Below are 17414 nucleotides of genomic sequence, written 5' to 3' on the forward strand. Positions count from 1 at the left end.
TACAGCCAGCGCTGCAGCCAGGGAGTTGCAGCGCTGGCTGGGCTTTGTAAGTGTGTACACAGAGTGAGTTGCAGCGCTGTAACCCCTTCACCAGCGCTGCAACGTAGCCAAGCCCTTAGGGTGGTCCAAACTGTTTCCTGGCCTCTGCTGCATATTTGGACCCGGGGCTAAATTCGCACCATTTTCCAGTAAAATATTAAATGGAATAGCCTCTAAGGTTTCCGCCAGCAGCTTCTCTGTATAAACCTAGTGGGGTTTGAGGATTTGGTGCAGGCAGGGCAAATTATTTTACCCTTGAAGCTTTCACCCCTGTCTCTCTGCCTGCCAGCACCTGCTGAGTTTTCATCTCAAGGGTTTTACTAAGATCCAGGCAGTGCCAGTGTCCCTCCACCCCTTGAATGTCTCTCCACTAACCTTCTGCCTGCATTGGAGAGCTGGGAGTTCCCATTAGTACAGCAAGAGATATGCACAAATGCCCGGGGAATGAACTTTGCTGCCTGTACATTGTATGCCCGGCTGTGTAATTTCCTCCCTTTGGAGGCCAATTAATATAGTTATCTCTCTACAGTTGGACAGTCAGTCAGTTAACTTGTAGTGGCTCACTGTCAGCCCCTGGTGCCTGATCCCTGGGTAGTCTGGCCACTTGTGCCCAGTTCCCTGATACACCTCTAGCCCAATATAACTCGGTCCTCGGGAGACAATCTCACCACCTTATAGGTGAGACCACGTTATATCAGGTTTGGTCCAGCACGGCTTCCACGGCGGTGATTTAAAGGGCCCGGGGGGTCCCTGCAGCGGCTGGAGCCTCTGGCCCTTTAAATCACTGCCTGAGCCCGGCTGCCAGAGCCCTGGCGGCCGGGCCCAGTGCTCCAGCTGCTGCGAGGAGCCCAGGTCTTTTTAAATCACTGCTGGAGCTCTGGCAGCGGGGCTCAGGTAGGGATTTAAAGGGCCCGGAACTCCCCACAGCAGCTGGAGCCTTTGTCCCTTTAAATCCCCATTTGAGTCTGGCTGCTGGAGCCCGGGCGCAGATTTAAAGGGCCTGGTGCTCCAGCTGCTGTGGGGAGCCCCAGGCCCTTTAAATCACAGCCGGAGCTCTGGCAGCGAGGCTCGGGTGGGGATTTAAAGGGCCTGGGTCTCCTTGCAGCGGCCAGAGCCTCTGGCCCTTTAAATCACTGCCTGAGCCCGGCTGCCCCTGGGGGTTCCGGCAGCCGGGCTCAGGCGGTGATTTTAAGGGCCCGGGGCTCCACACGAATTCGGATATGACGAGGTAAAGCAGCAAGGCTCAGGTGGTGCTTTAAAGGGCCCAGGGCTCCCTGCTGCTTTACCATGTTATATCCGAATTTGTGTTATATCAGGTCACATTCTGTCGGGGTAGAGGTATAATTAAAATACCTCAGATCTCTGTGACTTCCTTTTGGAAGTTGTCTTGGAGCTGCTGCTCCCCCTAGTTTGGGATTACTTGCTTCCTGTTGCTGGGGTGAACCCACATGTTCCCCCCCTGCGGCTGTCCCATGCTTGGGCCAGGTCTTTTTGGGCTTCTTGCATCCTGACCTGCTATTTACATATTCATCAGTCAGCTGGCCTGCAGTACTGGGGTCTTCTGCCTTCCGATCATTTACCCACATTCCAAGATCCTGGGGACACAGATTTATAAAAAAGTTAACCCAGCCACTTCATACAACTCATTTATGGTAGTGATGCCCCCAGTTCCCCAGCTTAGTTGCCACCTCCATATAGGTCATCGCCTTTTGCTTTTGGATTTCCCCCTCTCCCCCAAATCTTTCCCTTGGGAATCTGTTCAAATTTAAGAAGCAAGATGATTTTAAATTGTTCATAGTCCACACAGTCTGTCCCTTCTCTATCCTTTTTAAGTCACAGATCTTCGCAAAGGTGTGAAATGAGCAATGGTATCCTTACCCTCCTTAAACTAGGGCAACAGTTCTGTGCCAGTTCGATCCCAGGATATTAGAGAGACGAGGTGGGTGAAGTAATATGTTTTGTTCGACCAACTTCTGTTGGTGAGTGAGAAAAGCTTGTTGGTTCAGTAAAAGATATTACCTCACCCACCTTGTCTCTCTTCTTTGTTTCACGTTTAAAGACTCGAACCTGCACCTGTTGAAGTCAATAGCAGAGTTTCCATTGACTTCAGAGGCACAGGTCAGGCTCTGTAATGCTCATCCCTGCAAATTCCACTTCTGACCAATCTGCCCTGGAGCTTGAACAAATCTTTCTCTTGTGTGCCATTCAACACGCATGTGACTTGTTCAGAGATTCTGCAAGGGAGATGAGCGTGTTGTCATGACAACCAGTTGCATGCTGTGAGGAAGGACTGCTGCAAATGACCAGCTTCTGGCTGTTCATCACTCCTTGTTGAGTAATGTTACCAAAATTAGACAAGTTTTTCTGATTTGTAACTACTTGTCCTAGTGACTTGCATTTTTGCTGTATTTATTTCTGAGAGCATTCATGCTTCTTGCTGTGATGCTTGGGAGAGACTATGTGCTGACCATCGTAATTGTGAATTATGAGGGTAGGTGGAACTGTTGATTATACTGTAGCACACGCAAAGTGATGAGAAAATGGTCTGAAATTATGCAGATTATAAATTTGTGTGTTTGATCACCAGAACAGCAAGCGTAGCAATTTAAAACATAGTATCTGAATCCAGGTCTGTAATGGTACTGGGTTTTTTTTTATATTATTGTTTCTTAATTTGTCTATTGCTTCACCTCAGTTATTCCACATCTCTTTTCCCTCTGAAGTCTTCTTTGAACTACAGTGTGTGTAATGAGCAGAAATATGGATCCACTGAGGGCCAAGTGCTGGCCCCACTGAAGTAAATGGGAATTTGCCATTGACTTCAGTATATAGATTGGACTCTTGAAGCAGATTTGTTTTTTTGTGAATGCATTTTAGCAAAGGTTCAGGCGGGGGAAGGAAAGTCTCTTTAATCCAAGATTAAAAACTTTATAAAGAATTTTTTTCACAATTGTTATTAGTTTTTTTTTTCCAGAACTGTTTTATTCCTCATGACTCCTCATTTCTCCTCCTCCCTTCTGTTTTTTTCTATTTCCACTTCTGTGTCCAGCAGGGGGAATAAATAATATCCAAAATTTATTGTATGTGACTTTGTTATTTGTTTAATTCCAGCTGTGACCAGTTTTTAAATTGTTGTTTTCCTAGGCTGTCAAAACTTTGGGACAGGTCCTGCCCTTAGGTCCCAATGCAGTCCCACTGTTTGCTATCTCTGACAAGGGAAGATTTGCTAACAAAACATTTTTCCAGTTGAATTCCTTCATTTATAGTATGTATCCACCATCTGCTGGAATGTGAACAGCTGTGTTATGAAATCACAGCACTGGACCTCCAACAATAACATCTTTGAATTGTCCTCAGGCTCTGATATTGGATTTACTGTGAAGAGAAATGGATGGCGGAAGAGAATGGAAGGAGATGACTTAGAGAATAACTATAGGCCAGAATGCTTTACTATTTGTGCTGAAAACTATAAACACATCACAATGGAACCAAAGCAGACATGCCAGACCCATGAAAAAAATGCAGAAATTGGGCTTGTTTTTTGGCTTAATTGGCTTGTGAGTTGTTTGCTGGCTAGTTTTTGGATTGTAGATTGTTGCTTGTTGCTTCTATTTTTTTTTTCCATCGGCTCCCAGCATGCAGGGGCAAAAGGTGGGCAAGCAGGAGCTGGGAGGGAGAGAGTAAGAGGTGCACAGTGGGTCCACCACAGTCCCAGGTTGCATGCCAGGGAGGATCTAGTCACATAGAGTGTTGGGATTCTTAGGTATTGGCTTGTTTTGGCTGTGTTTTGAAATAGGAATAGCTTGATTTTTGGCTTTGTGAAAGTCAGGGTGCTTATTTACCACGTGAAAATTGGCAACTGCGGACCAAAGGTGCTTCCAGCCTGTAGGGCAGACTCAAACTGTTAGTCACAGTTGAAATTTCTTGATTTTGATATATTTGATACTAATCAGAGTCAGGCTCAAGTCCTGAATTTCAAATCTATCCCCTTTATTCAAAGTATCCATCCAGTAGAAGGGCAATTATTCTGGTTTGAGGTTTACAGAAGCATATATTTAAGGAAGGAGCGAATTGAGGACTATCAGGTCCATATCTTTGTATAGTAAGTACATTTTGCTATTCAGAAGCTTATTTTCTATATCAGTATCTATATGTATATATATTTTTGCTTACAAGGCATTTGGTCTCACTGCATTATATTTTCAAACTATTCCTTATTCCAGTAATAGTCTGTGAAAGAAGTCCTTCCTAAGACTAAAGGCCAGATTCTCAGTTGATGTAAATTGGAGTAGTTCCACTCATTGAGGATCTGACATTAAGCTTTTTTCCCTGAACTTTTCAATTGAGTGTGATGTCCCTATCTTGGAAGTAAAAAGGGTCTATTTTTTAAACAAATCCTTGCATGGCTCTTTTAGGTATTTGAATCTGATTATACAATATAATCTTTTTATCTTTTCTCATGAGATGTAACTATTTTATCATGAATTAACCTTGTTGCCCTTTTCAGAAAAGTGGGATCCTTCTTGTTTTTAAGTACGCAGTGAATCCAAATGCTACCACACCGTGACCTCATATTAGCATACCTTTTAATTTTGAAATCTGCTTCCTTATTTATGACCCAGCACTTCTTTGGCTCTGTGCAGTGGTCCTGTACTGTAACACAGTATATTGTTCACTAATTTCCAGGCTTCTTTTCTAGAGCTTTTCTAACCATTTAATAAACATTTCCGTTTTGTATAAATCTCTACCTTGCTATTCCTGGCACTGAGACCAATATTTCATCCTCCTGCTTTACCCCATCCAGATCTCTAACTGCAGATTGTACCATTATGTAATTACCTCCATTTAATGGCGCCAGGCCGTTGAGCTCTATTTTTCATAAGGATTTTCTGTCCATGGAGTAGGTGTAACCCTCTGACCCTGTCTCATGGACCAGTTCTAAATCCCTTGTTCAGTCTGCACACACACACACTTGCTCTTGCTCTTGCTTTAGGTCCCTAAAGACTTTTCTGAAACTGAGGTAAGTCATAGCTTTTGCTTTGTCCATTCTTTGTTACAGATTTCTTTGAAGAAATGTCAGGTTCATCACAATCCATTTAAATTACCCTTTCTGTCTTTTGTTGCATGTCTTCTCATCCCTAATAATTTTTCCTAGAATAGAAACTAGAACTATCAATCTATAATTACCAGTCCTGTGGTATCCTTCTTGTGCTGAGTAACACATCCTAGTGCTAGTAGTAATATTAGCTCCTTAAAGAATGTAGAGCTAAATCCTATCCTGTCCAGGTGTTTTGTTGAATTTGTTGCCAATGTGGCAAGATGCATTTCTGGCCTATATCGAGAAAATACCCGGAATCAACTAACCTGGCACAACTAGCATTTTAGCCACCTATTTTTTAATATCTACTCCTGACATAAATATGCTCATACAGGGGGAAATTTGGATCTCATTTATACTGGTGTATAATCTGGACAACGCTAAGGTAAATGAAATCAGAATTTGGTTCAAAGTACATTAATTACCTCTGCTAATACTTCTCCAGCCTCTCTTATTATAATATCTGTATCTTTCTTAATTGGACCTATACCACACTTTTTTCCTATTATAAACAGTGCTAGTAAAATATTGTTTTTTCAAGCATTATATATGATCTCTTTGGACTTTTCTCATCTATCATAATCCATTTTGTGCTGTATCTTTGCACTTCTTTTTTTTCCCCAATAAGCATTCTGTATGTTCCCCCGCCTCCCAGCCCCAATTATATCTAATCCTTTCCTTTTACTTGTGCATTCATGTCTAAAAGGCATGTTTTATGCCTTAACTGATACTAAACTTACAGCTAATCTACCTTGCCTACACTGGAAAGCATGAACCAATTAAAAGCTTCTGTCATTTGTCATAGTTAGTTTTTTAATTATGCAATTCCACAAAGCCTACCGAGTTCTACCTGAGAATGGTGCAAGTCATGGGTCAGGTACTAGTAAATTACAATGTGGTGAGATATAAAAACTGTGATCTTTGCATGCCACTGGTATGCCTCCCACTTTGATTAGTGAAGTTGTATGACAGCCTGGTGACAATTCCCATGGAACAAAAGGCATGTTCATGACACCGCAAAACAATGGAGAAGTTAATTGGCTCCACTTGCCGCTCTTTTCAGTTTGCTTAGCATGAGAGATCCTGTTATAATTTTGATCTCTGCCTTGTTGGGGCTAAAGAATTTTTCATATTATGGCAGCAAGTTGATTGTTGTCCCTTCTCTCTGAAACAGCAATAAAAAGCAAGCAATAAAAATACTGTTTTTTTACAAAGGTGGTCACCAAATGCATATGCTGTTTACGTTGCCATCCAGTTGCACTTAGTTTGTTTCCATTTCGTTTTAAGACATCAGCATTACAGTATTCACCCAGTACTGGAGACTAAAATAAACGTTTATCTTGAAATAAAAATTTAATTCCCAAATTTGCTAATCATCTTGCCAAACTCAGCATCTAAATTAGAGCCTACAGATTTGAATGGAGTTTATTGCTGCTATACATCAGCTCTATGGTAGAGCCTGGCAGCTGTAGGAGAGAGTTCTAAAACAGCAATACATTATTTTATGCAGGCTTGACTATACTTGGCACTTCGAAAATACAAATTGCCTTGTTTGAGGGTCCCTTCCAGCCTAAGGTTCCATGTAAATACAACTTGACCCTGCCAGCAGGTAGGGGATCTTGGGGGACAACTACTGCACTGGTGGGGTGCAAAATAAACTTTATTAAGAAAATGCAAAAAACAGGGAAAATTCAATAGTGAGGGGGTATGGGTTTTTGTTTAAGCGTAGGACATTGGAGGGGGTTCTTTTTTTTAGTTAATGTTAGGGGGTTCTGTGGGTAACACCAGTGGGTGCATACAGTTGGTAACCGTTTACACTGAAATATAAGTAAACAGGTGTACTTTCTTATGTACTTACAACTACGTTTTGGGAAAATGTGTTATATCCACTCTAGGTAAAAGTGTTGTAATGTTGTATAATGTAATTTGAGGTTGTTAGAGGAAAAAGGGTACCAATGGGTGTTTATGCTAACTTAGTAATACAATTGAGGTTTGGGGCAGTAGGGGCGGGGTGACATGTGGGGACGGGGATTAAAAAGCAGAGAGAGAGAGAGGCGTCGGTAGAGGGAATGAGGTTGGGAGATGGTGAAGAGGGAGCGAGCGGAGAGCGGAGACAGGTACTCAGGGGAGGAGATCAGGGACAGGTAGGAGCTCCGTTAAAAGCGAGAACTGCAACACGTGACTGGGGAGCTTGGGGGTGGGGGCAGCGGGAAGACAGACTTAACCACAATTATACAGGACACAGCATCTATTCATGATTAATTAATCAAGATAACACAAATTACGCAAGTAACGAACACAATGCAACATTTTTTAACCACATTACGAGCACTAATACAAAATTCTCTAAACCTACTTACCACATGCTATGCAAAAATGAATTACACTTATCTAGACTAACCTTAGCAGCAGTGGCCGGGGGGAGGGGGGGCGGGGGCTGCAGCAGCCCGGGTACGTCCGGAGAGCACGCCCAGCGCGGCACAGGCTTTATTTTCGGCAGCCAAAGGAGCTGCGGAGCAAGAAACAGATTAATGTAGACAGGAGTTGCTTGTGTGCTGTCTGCTGGGAACAGGCAGCAGCTAGGGACAGGGGGCCTGCAAGAGAAAACTTTACTCCAGGACAGCAGCAAAAATAGGAGAGAGACAGCCGTGCGGCGAGGGATGGAGAGGAGACTCGATGCTTTCAGTAAATCAGGAGATCTCCAGGGCACAAATTCGTTGTTCACGGAGGGGACTTAAAACGGGGTACGCTCACAACGAGGAGAGAGGGCCCCCCAAAGACCCTAGCTGAATCAGACCCAGTGGCAAGCAAGGCCTTCTCCGGGTTGATCAGCAAATGTTTGGTTTAAAGGCAAACTTAAGGCAGTTCCTCACGCAGTACTTTGATTGCTCCTCTTATACAGGGGGAGGGAGGAGGGAAACCTGCAAGTGAGATAGGATGCTGGCATGTTTGCTGCACAGATGGCTGATATGCTTAATTTAGTTTGGCCACTTCAGGTTCTTGCATTTGCTGGCGGCCCCACACCGAGCCCGGGTCTGAACAAAGGAGCCTAATAGAGAAGAGCCTCTCCTAGCAGGGCAGTGGCTCCAGTTAGTCTGTACAAGCCATCCCTATGAATAGGGCTATGACTTTAGTTAGCACAGTGGCCGGGAGGGGCGGCCACCAGGACAAACAGAAGGAGAAGGGAAAGAGGAATGCTAGCAGGGGGACAGCTGTAATAGACACAACTATATTTTCTGAATGTTTGTCCTCTTGTAACGGTTTATTTGGTATAGGTAATTTGATGCTACAGCTTTTCTGTATGCAACAGAATCTTTTGAGGCTTCAACCATGTGCAGTTCTCATTTATACTGATGACTGAATTAAGGCAGTATTAGTTCTTCCATTATAAACTCCCTTTGTCAGCCATTCATAAAAATGCAGATATAAACATTTATTTCTGGGTGAAGCTTAATAGAGAGGGTTTCAGAAGAGGAGGTCTTAAGCCTGGCCTACGTGGGACAATTGGCTGCCGTCGCTGTTGTGGAATAAGCTATTCCAGAATAGCTCCTCATGTAGACACATACTGTTCTAGAGTAAAAATTATTTCATTTCAGAATAATTACAGTTATTCCAGAATAACTATGTCGGTCAAATTCCTTAGACCAGGCCTTAATTGACAGTATTTACTTGGGCAAAATGCCCATTGAAAAGTATTGGGTCCCTATTATTGTGACGTCCTTTCAGATGAATCCACCCACATCAGATCAGCTGTGAGTCTTTAACAATATTGATACTGAAATTGTCAGCACTGGATTTCAGGGATTGTAATCCATTGAAATGAATTGTGACATTTCATGCTTTTCTGAGGTTGAAATCCTGGTTGAGAGTTTTCAGACCAAGTAACCAGGCGGTATGCTCAGAGCAGGTAAGCAGAACAGAACTGACGGCACCAGTGGATGATGGCTGGTGGGCAACTGTTGTTCAACTGATAATACGGAATATGGAAAAGTAGTAGATACCCATTGGGGCCAGGATTCAAATGTACAGATATAGTTTCATTTTGTTTCTCTGCAGCCAGTACTGGTTCTCATTCAAAAGGACACCTTTATAATGAGAGAGGCTAAAATCTTCCTTCCCAAAGGAATGCTGGAGTTGTACAGAAAACAGGCAAACACCAAGCCCCTTTGAAAGACCCTAGCATGGAATTTTTATAGCATTTATTTATAGTGGCTGTGCTTATTGCTTAATCTAATCCAGAATGGATCTTTTTTTTTTTTCCTTGCCCTGTGGTTATTATCCTTATCCATTTCATATGGAAGACTTTAGGGAAGAAGTCTCTTTAAGAATATATTCTTGCAGTAGATCATGACTCGTTCTGACACACTGCATGGTAAATAAACCTACCCAAATGCATAGAAATGTGTGTTTACTTCATGGAATGCTTCTGTAAATCTCTATCTTTATAGTAATGTACTTTCTTGCTATTGTGAAAACAACTGAAATGATGCTTGGATTGGGTGCTTTGAGTGATTAAAATAGATAAATAAGTTAAACAACTTCCTAATAAAACTATAATTCATGTGGAGGTATACATATATTTACCTCTATTTAATTTAAAATGTGAATCCATGTTACATTGTCAATACCTTTCTCTTGAAATGACACACAAGGACAAGTGAGCCCCAAAATAACCCAACCCTTAATGGCAGCCTTACAATAAAAAATATGTCCCTAATATGGAATATTATTAAGTCTTTGAAACTAGAGCTGCACTAGTTCCGAAATTAGTTAATTAAGAGTACATACCTAAATTCATCCCAGCACCTATTTTTGTCCATCTCTGTCTTTTGCTAATAATATATTTTTAAGGTAATTGAACATTTATTACTCAGGTAATGTTTCTTTGGCCCTAACCCAGAGTATTTGCAACCATATTACATGGTCTGCTTCCAGATGCTTGCAGATAAGAATTACAGTCATCTTAATGAATTTTTGTAGAAGTCTTTTTTGTATTATGTCTTAAGGTTTACAACTAGGGTGACCAGATGTCCAGGTTTCATACGGACAGTCCCGATTTTTGGGTCTTTTTCTTATATAAGCTCCTATTACCCCCACCCTCAGTCCCCATCCCGATTTTTCACATTTGCTGTCCGGTCACCCTATTTACAACATTCTTCCTGGTGTCACAAAAGCAATTTTGTTTTTTTATACTTCAGTGTCATTCCTATTTAGATCTTACTTTGTAACCTGTTACAATAACTATGAATAAACATATGTAATTTCCCTTGCAACTTTTGGTTGGTTGGTTTGGAAGAAATCACTCAATATAAGCATAAAGTAACATTTTGTATTTGCACAGTATGATAATTTTGATCTCAAACTACAACAGAAATAATCTCAAACGATCATAGAATCATAGAAGATTAGGGTTGGAAGAGATCTCAGGGGGGTCATCTAGTCCAACCCCCTTCTCAAAGCAAGATCAACCCCAACTAAACCATCCCAGCCAGGGCTTTGTCAAGCCGGGCCTTAAAAACCTCTAAGGATGGAGATTCCATCACCTCCCTAGGTCACCCATTCCAGTGCTTCACCACCCTCATAGTGAAATAGTTTTTCCTAATAAGTTCCAATCTAGACCTCCCTCTCTGCCCTTGAGACCATTTCTCCTTGTTCTGTCATCTGCCACCACTGAAAACAGCCTAGCTCCATCCTCTTTGGAACCCCCCTTCAGGTAGTTGAAGTCTATCAAATCCCCCCTCACCTTTTTCTTTGGCAGACTAAATGATCCCAGTTCCCTCAGCCTCTCCTCATAAGGCATGTGCCACAGCCCCCTAATCATTTTCATTGCCCTCCGCTGGACTCAATCTAGTTGGTCCACATCCTTTCTGTAGTGGGGGACGAATACTCCAGATGTGGCCTCACCAGTGCCGAATAGAGGGGAATAATCAATTCCTTCGATCTGCTGGCAGCACTCCTATTAATACAGCCCAATATGCCGTTAGCCTTCTTAGCAACAAAGGCACACTACTGACTCATATCCAGCTTCTCGTCCATTGTAATCCCCAGGTCCTTTTCTGCAGAACTGCCGCTTAGCTAGTCGGTCCCCAGCCTGTAGCAGTGCATGGGATTCTTCCTTCCTAAGTGCAGGACTTTGATGCACTTTATCAGTGTAATACATTAAAGAAATTATTTTATCCCTACTTGTGTTCCGCTTCATTTAATTATTCTATCTTGTGTAGAACAAGCAGGGGCATTTGATGATTGTCTTATTTCCACAAGCAACTTTAGGCTACTTTTTCAAAGATGACCTATATGAATAATAGTTAACACTAACCTCAGACTTCTGAAGATCAGTGAACTTGTAGTCTGTCTATCGAGTCCAAAAACTTTAAATAAAAGATCTCCTATTATTATAAAATTGACTGAAGTTAGTTATTCATTATGTGCAAATTCAGAAAAAAACACCCCAGCCTCAACCACAGCCTCAGAGTAAACAAAATAACTGTGGATCCTTTCCTGCGAGGGCAGAATGACCTCACCTTCTCACAGAAGTTGTTTAGCACTTCACAAGGACTCTTTATTCTGAGTCCCATTTAACAGAGCACTTTGTCCTCCATTTTTATCAGGTGAGAGATTAACACCTCCATCTCTCTACTTTGATAGCCATTCCACCCAGCTCAGGATATGAGTTAGAGAGACCATAGGCTGTAGCACTTAGAAGAAGGAAGAGGAAAAATGAGAGTGCCTGCCTCTGTAAAAGAGATAATAATGTCTACCTGCTATGGGAGTTTTGAGGATTAAGTGGTTAATGTTCATAAAATGCTTTGAAAAACATATGGACCTGATCCAACACCCACTGATGTCAATTCAAAGATTCCCGTTGACTTCAAATGGGAATGAGCCCTAAATGAGTGTGAAGTATCCTAATTCCCTTCTCTTTACAACTGAACTATGCCAAATTATTCATTAAATTTAAGCTTTTAATTTTTTCTCCTTATGACAATGCAGGTTGGTTGTCTTTTCATGCTAGTATGTACTGAAAGGTCCAGTGTTTTCTTTATAGACTTTGATGCAACTTTGCTACTTTAGGATTTTATCAATTAGCTATTTCAATGTACTCTTCTATATCTGGTTCTGAAGAATAGCAGCACTGCCACCAATACCTCAGAATGTTGGTTTGGATTTTTCAAACGGTGGCATGCAGCTTTTTTTGATGAGCATGACACGGTCAGCTTTTGAAAATATTTGTGTAGTTTTTCTTGTTTTTACTTATTATTGAGAAGGGGACAGTTAGATAAGTGGCTTGGGTTAAGCAAAGGAGGAGTGTGCGAAGTAAAGAGACCAGAACAGAAAGATAGGAAAATGCTAAATTGTGGAAGGCCTTGGAGAATGAAATGAGATGCTTGAATGTGATGCAGGATAGAACATAGAATTAGTAAACAGATATTTGGAATATTTAAGATATTCCTGACCTTATTACACAAGTGTTAAGGACTCTCAGATATTGGACCTAAGTTGTGTTTCATATATAACAGAGGTGACTCAAAACTAAATATTAATGGAAGTCTTGTAGTTGGAGGTCTGTGAGCTTTTCAGCTCAGAATTTGCTCATCTTACTGGAGGAATAATAAACTAATGATTCGAGAACAGTATGCAACTCCACTGGAAAAACACTGTAGCTCTTGTCAGACACCTGGAGCACTGAGTTCGGTTCAAGACACTCTGGGGGGTGGGAGTGGGGAGGGAATGGGGATCTGTCAGCAAGTATGTCTGTAACAATACAGACCCAAAAAAAATTCTGGTAATTTTTTTTTTGATGAATAGATTCTTTACTAGACATATTAATATAGAACATTGTATAATTCATTTAAATTACAATACAGAACTGTATTTCCTGCACCTATGAGAAGCAGTGCTAAGGCTTGGGAGAGTCAGGGGTAACAGAGGTGCTCAGGGAGAAGGAAGGAGCCTAGGAGTGAGCCTGGAGGGTGTTGGGTGTGAGTGGGAGGTTTTTCTTTGGGTGTATGTGTGTGCGATTGTTAGAGCGTTAATAAAAATAATATAATATATGGAGATATACTATCTCATAGAACTAGAAGGGACCCCAAAAGGTCATTGAATCCAGCCCCCTGCCTTCACTAGCAGGACCAAATACTGATTTTGCTTCAGATGTCTAAGTGGCCCTCTCAAGGACTGAGCTCACAACCCTAGGTTTAGCAGGCCAATGCTCAAACCACTGAGCTATCCCTCCCCCCAAGCCTCTCCCATGCAGACCTTGGATGACCCCAAGCCTCTCCCATTCAATCAGGCAGGTCTGCCCCTGTCCCTGCTCTCCTCATCCCCATAGGTCTCTGCAGCCCCTCTTCCCTGTCCCCAGGCTCAACTCTTGTCACCCCACTAGCTTCTGAGCCCATGCTCCAGTCTGTCCCTGCCACTAACTATTCTGAACCCCAGTCTCTGACCCCCCACAGCAACTCTGTTTGCCCCATTCTGTCCTAACCTGGCTCCGCAGGCAGGTTTCTGTGATGAATTCTACTCCTGGGGGACTTCTGCTGCAATGCGCATAGACTTTTGTATTTTCCCACATTAAAAAACATTTTGCTTAAGTGCTACAGTTCTGCCTTTTGCCCCCCGGAGGCTGCCAGCCAGCTGTTCTAGCGCCACAGCGGTCTCTGGTGGGCAAAAGGTGAAACTGGAACACTTCTTAGGCAAAATGTTTTTTAATGTGGGAAAATACAAAAGTCTATGCCCATTGCTGCAGAATTCCTCCAGGAGTAGACTAAGAAATGATGACTAAGGTGTATACAAAATAATGAATAGTAGAGAAAGTGAATTGAGTGTGCCTCTGTATCTTTTTTCATAATGCAAGAACAGGAAGCATTCAGTTAAATTAATAGGCAATACATTTAAAATATTTTTTAGACAGTGGAGCTTATTGCCACAAAATATGATGGAGGTCAAGAGTTTAAGTTTAAAGAAGCATAGATATTTTTACATATATATACTGAAAACCTCCACAGGTACATAGCTAGCATAAGAATTAATTTTTTAGTTAATAATAAATATTACAAAGCATGCTTCAGGGCATAAGCCAGCCAGGGGTTAGGAAGAAATTTACCTTATGGGGAGAAGGAGGAGGAGGGAGCGGAGGGGGTTGGCACTTTCCTTTGAAGCCTCAGGTATTAACTAATGTCACACTCAAGTTACTGGATCACTAGTCAGATCTGCTGTGACAATTTCTTTGTTCCTGAATTCCCCATTATCTATAGTTCCAAACACTAAGAGGAAACTATTTATTGTCCCAATTTGGTCCCCTCTGGGATGGAACACAGCAGTTGTTTAAAAGTACACAATAGCTCTGTTCAGGAATTTAATAAAGAGAGTTAAGAATACCATGTCCATCTGTAACTGCAAGAAAACATGTAAGCAGGTAGAAAGTAATTGCCCTTGCTGGAACATGGTCATGTTACTAGGGTTAATGTTCCCACTCTATGAAATGCACTATGGGATCTTTATTGACTGCAGCTGGTCAATCAAGATCTCTCTAGCAACATAAAATCTGAAGATGTCATTGGTCTGCAGGACAAAATCCTGGCCTCAATGAAGTCAATGGGAATTTTACCATTAATTTCAATGGGACTGAAATTTCACCTATGGATTTTTCTTTTACCACTGTGTAAGATCAACAGTTCAAAACTACTTGTATTTTTGAGACAACCAGTTTTAAATATGGAATGGTGTATGGTTTTCCCACTGTTAACCATTTTAAATAAGTAATTTTTTTTAGTTTCATATTGATGAAAGCTTGTGTGTAATTATTTTTTGTAAGATTTTCGCTGTCGAAAGGAATGCTCCCTTTGTGAGTATTGAGGGTGGTAAGGGAATTCTGAGGAAGAGGACAGGCAGGGAACAACTTCACATTGCCAAGTTATTTAATTGCATATTCTATTGTTAATGTACCTACAGTTATATCCTCAGTATGGTTGGATTTTAAAGGGGATAGTTTGAATAATGATATCAAGTAATTGCTGTATTAATGCATCTCTGTGTAAACTGTCCTCCTCTTTGTAGGTTAATTCATGCCGTGTTGACCATTTCATCTTTATCTCAGTGCTTAATGCAGTATAATTTACTTCTGTAAATTAAAGAGCAAGAGCAATACTAATCCTACATGATATGAGTCAAGACCAGAACTGGAAATCTGAAAAGCATGTCATGTGTTGAATAATACAGGTTTATTTTTCCTTTCTCAGCAGATATATGGAGTGATCACTCATTTCAGACCGACCCCGACTTGCCACCTGGCTGGAAAAAAATCAATGACATTGCTGGGACCTATTATTGGCACATACCAACAGGAACAACCCAGTGGGAACGTCCTGTCTCCATACCAACGGATCTTCAGAGCTCAAGGAAAGGATCACTTAATTCTATTACCCCATCTCCTACCCCAGAAACTGAGGTAAAATGTAGTGACCTCTTACTATTGAGTATTGAAAAGAAATTAGGACCTCTTTCAACCAGTTACTTGCACATAAAACAGTTAGTAACATAAGCTTTAGAATCCGCTACACATTAACATCTCTAAATTTAGCTGTTTGTTGACAATAAACCATAAATATTTTTTGTTTTTAATGCCTTTGTCTCACAAAACATCTTAAAGATTTGGATGTGTATATGAGAGGAGACATCATATCTAGTACAAAATTAGACAGCCTGTACGTGTGATTAATGTGAAATGATTAAGGTTCCCTAGGGTATTGAAGCAATACTTCATTACACAGGTGCAGGCTACATCAAATATTTACACATTAACAATCTCTTGGCTAGACTCTTTGTAATTACATCTTCTCTTAGCAGTTCAGTTGCTAGGAGTGTCACACAAGCACATTGGAAGTTACGGTCCAGACGGTAACTACTGAATGTATAGCTTATATTAAATATACAAAGCATTCTAAAGCGAAAGCATTTTAGAATCATACGAGAAAAATTATCTGAGCACAAACATCATTCTTTTGCACTGAATTTTTAAACTAGAAACAGCGTGCCCTCTGTCTTCAAGCATTGTGAAAAAGAACACTTGCTAAATATTTTTAAATGGTAATAACCCACTAAAATATCCATTTCTGGGGCAATCCTGTGGGGTAACTTATTGATATCTGTACATGAAAATATAAAATATACCAAATGGAATAGCAAACTAGAAAAATTGCAGTTCATTTATAATTTTTGAGATATATATATATATATGCTTGGCTTGCCTTGACCAGGCAAACACTTAAATATGTGTAACTTCACTTGCATGATTTGAGTGGGACTACTCACATGAGTGAAGTTATGCTTAGTGTGTGAACTATTTCAGTTGTGGTTCACATCGGTCAAGACTTCTCTGGAATTCACTATATGCTAGATGTGTTGACTATTAAATGGACAAAGTTAAATGATATGAAGGATGAAGCGTGATTGTTACCTCTAAGATAATTCTGAAATTCAGAGGAATTACAAGGGTGCAGAATTTAAAGTGCTACCAATGTTTCCAGTGTAAATTTCTGTATTTTAAAGTTTTACTCAGTCATAAATTATTTGTCTCCTTCTAAAACTGTGTGGACAAGATTTTGACTTATAACTTACATCTTTGAAATAACTAAATTATGTAAAAATAAAAATCAATAAGGATGCTAAATTACGGGGGGAAATATGAATTTGTTTGTTCAGTGTTTTTTTCTTTCACTGATGGTAAAGTAACTTTTAATTGTAGGACTGACATTTTTCATTGTAATATGACAGACAAGTATCTTAGGGCTTGTCTACACAGTGGGGTGATGCATTTTATGAGTATGTGATTTCTAAAACACACTACAGAGTTACACATTAATTGATCTGGATAGATCCTGCTGGTGCACTTTAAAGTAATGCTGTTTGAAACAGTACTATGTTAAAAGTACACTAGGGAACCTTTGGTGTGCACCAGGAAGTTCTATATGGATCAATTAATCTGCAACACATTAGTGCACTTTAGAAATTACTCTCTGTAGACAGTATTACCCTACTGTGTAGACAAGCTATTAAAACATTTGGGAATTACTTTTAATATTAAACTTTTACATTACAGACAATAGTTTGCCATGATTAAGAAGAATCATTTTTTTTCTGACCGTCACATTAAAGTATCATGTGAAATCTATGAATTAAGAAAACAAAGGTTTTGATCCAATATATTAAAAATCCCGAAAAGGCTGTTATGAATGGTCATGCCAAGGCCAAATATCCAGTGCATAGGAGAGGGCCATGAAGA

General features: G+C 40.8%; 1 protein-coding gene across 7 annotated transcripts in view; it reads left to right on the forward strand.

Annotated features, from left to right (window-relative positions):
• Window positions 1-17414, forward strand: part of APBB2 (amyloid beta precursor protein binding family B member 2) — a 322611-nt gene that overhangs the window by 186489 nt on the left and 118708 nt on the right. For 3 of the 7 annotated variants that reach the window (XM_032776850.2, XM_032776854.2, XM_075066500.1), the window contains exon 4: window positions 15373-15581. In XM_032776850.2, the coding sequence (XP_032632741.1) occupies window positions 15373-15581 (209 nt within the window). Of the gene's footprint in view, window positions 1-2310; window positions 2531-15372; window positions 15582-17414 lie in introns of those variants that run through there. The other 4 variants (XM_032776851.2, XM_032776855.2, XM_075066501.1 and 1 more) reach the window with 3 other exon arrangements.

This window comes from Chelonoidis abingdonii, chromosome 5 (genome assembly GCF_003597395.2).
Source record: "Chelonoidis abingdonii isolate Lonesome George chromosome 5, CheloAbing_2.0, whole genome shotgun sequence".
NCBI classification, from domain to species: Eukaryota; Metazoa; Chordata; order Testudines; family Testudinidae; genus Chelonoidis; species Chelonoidis abingdonii.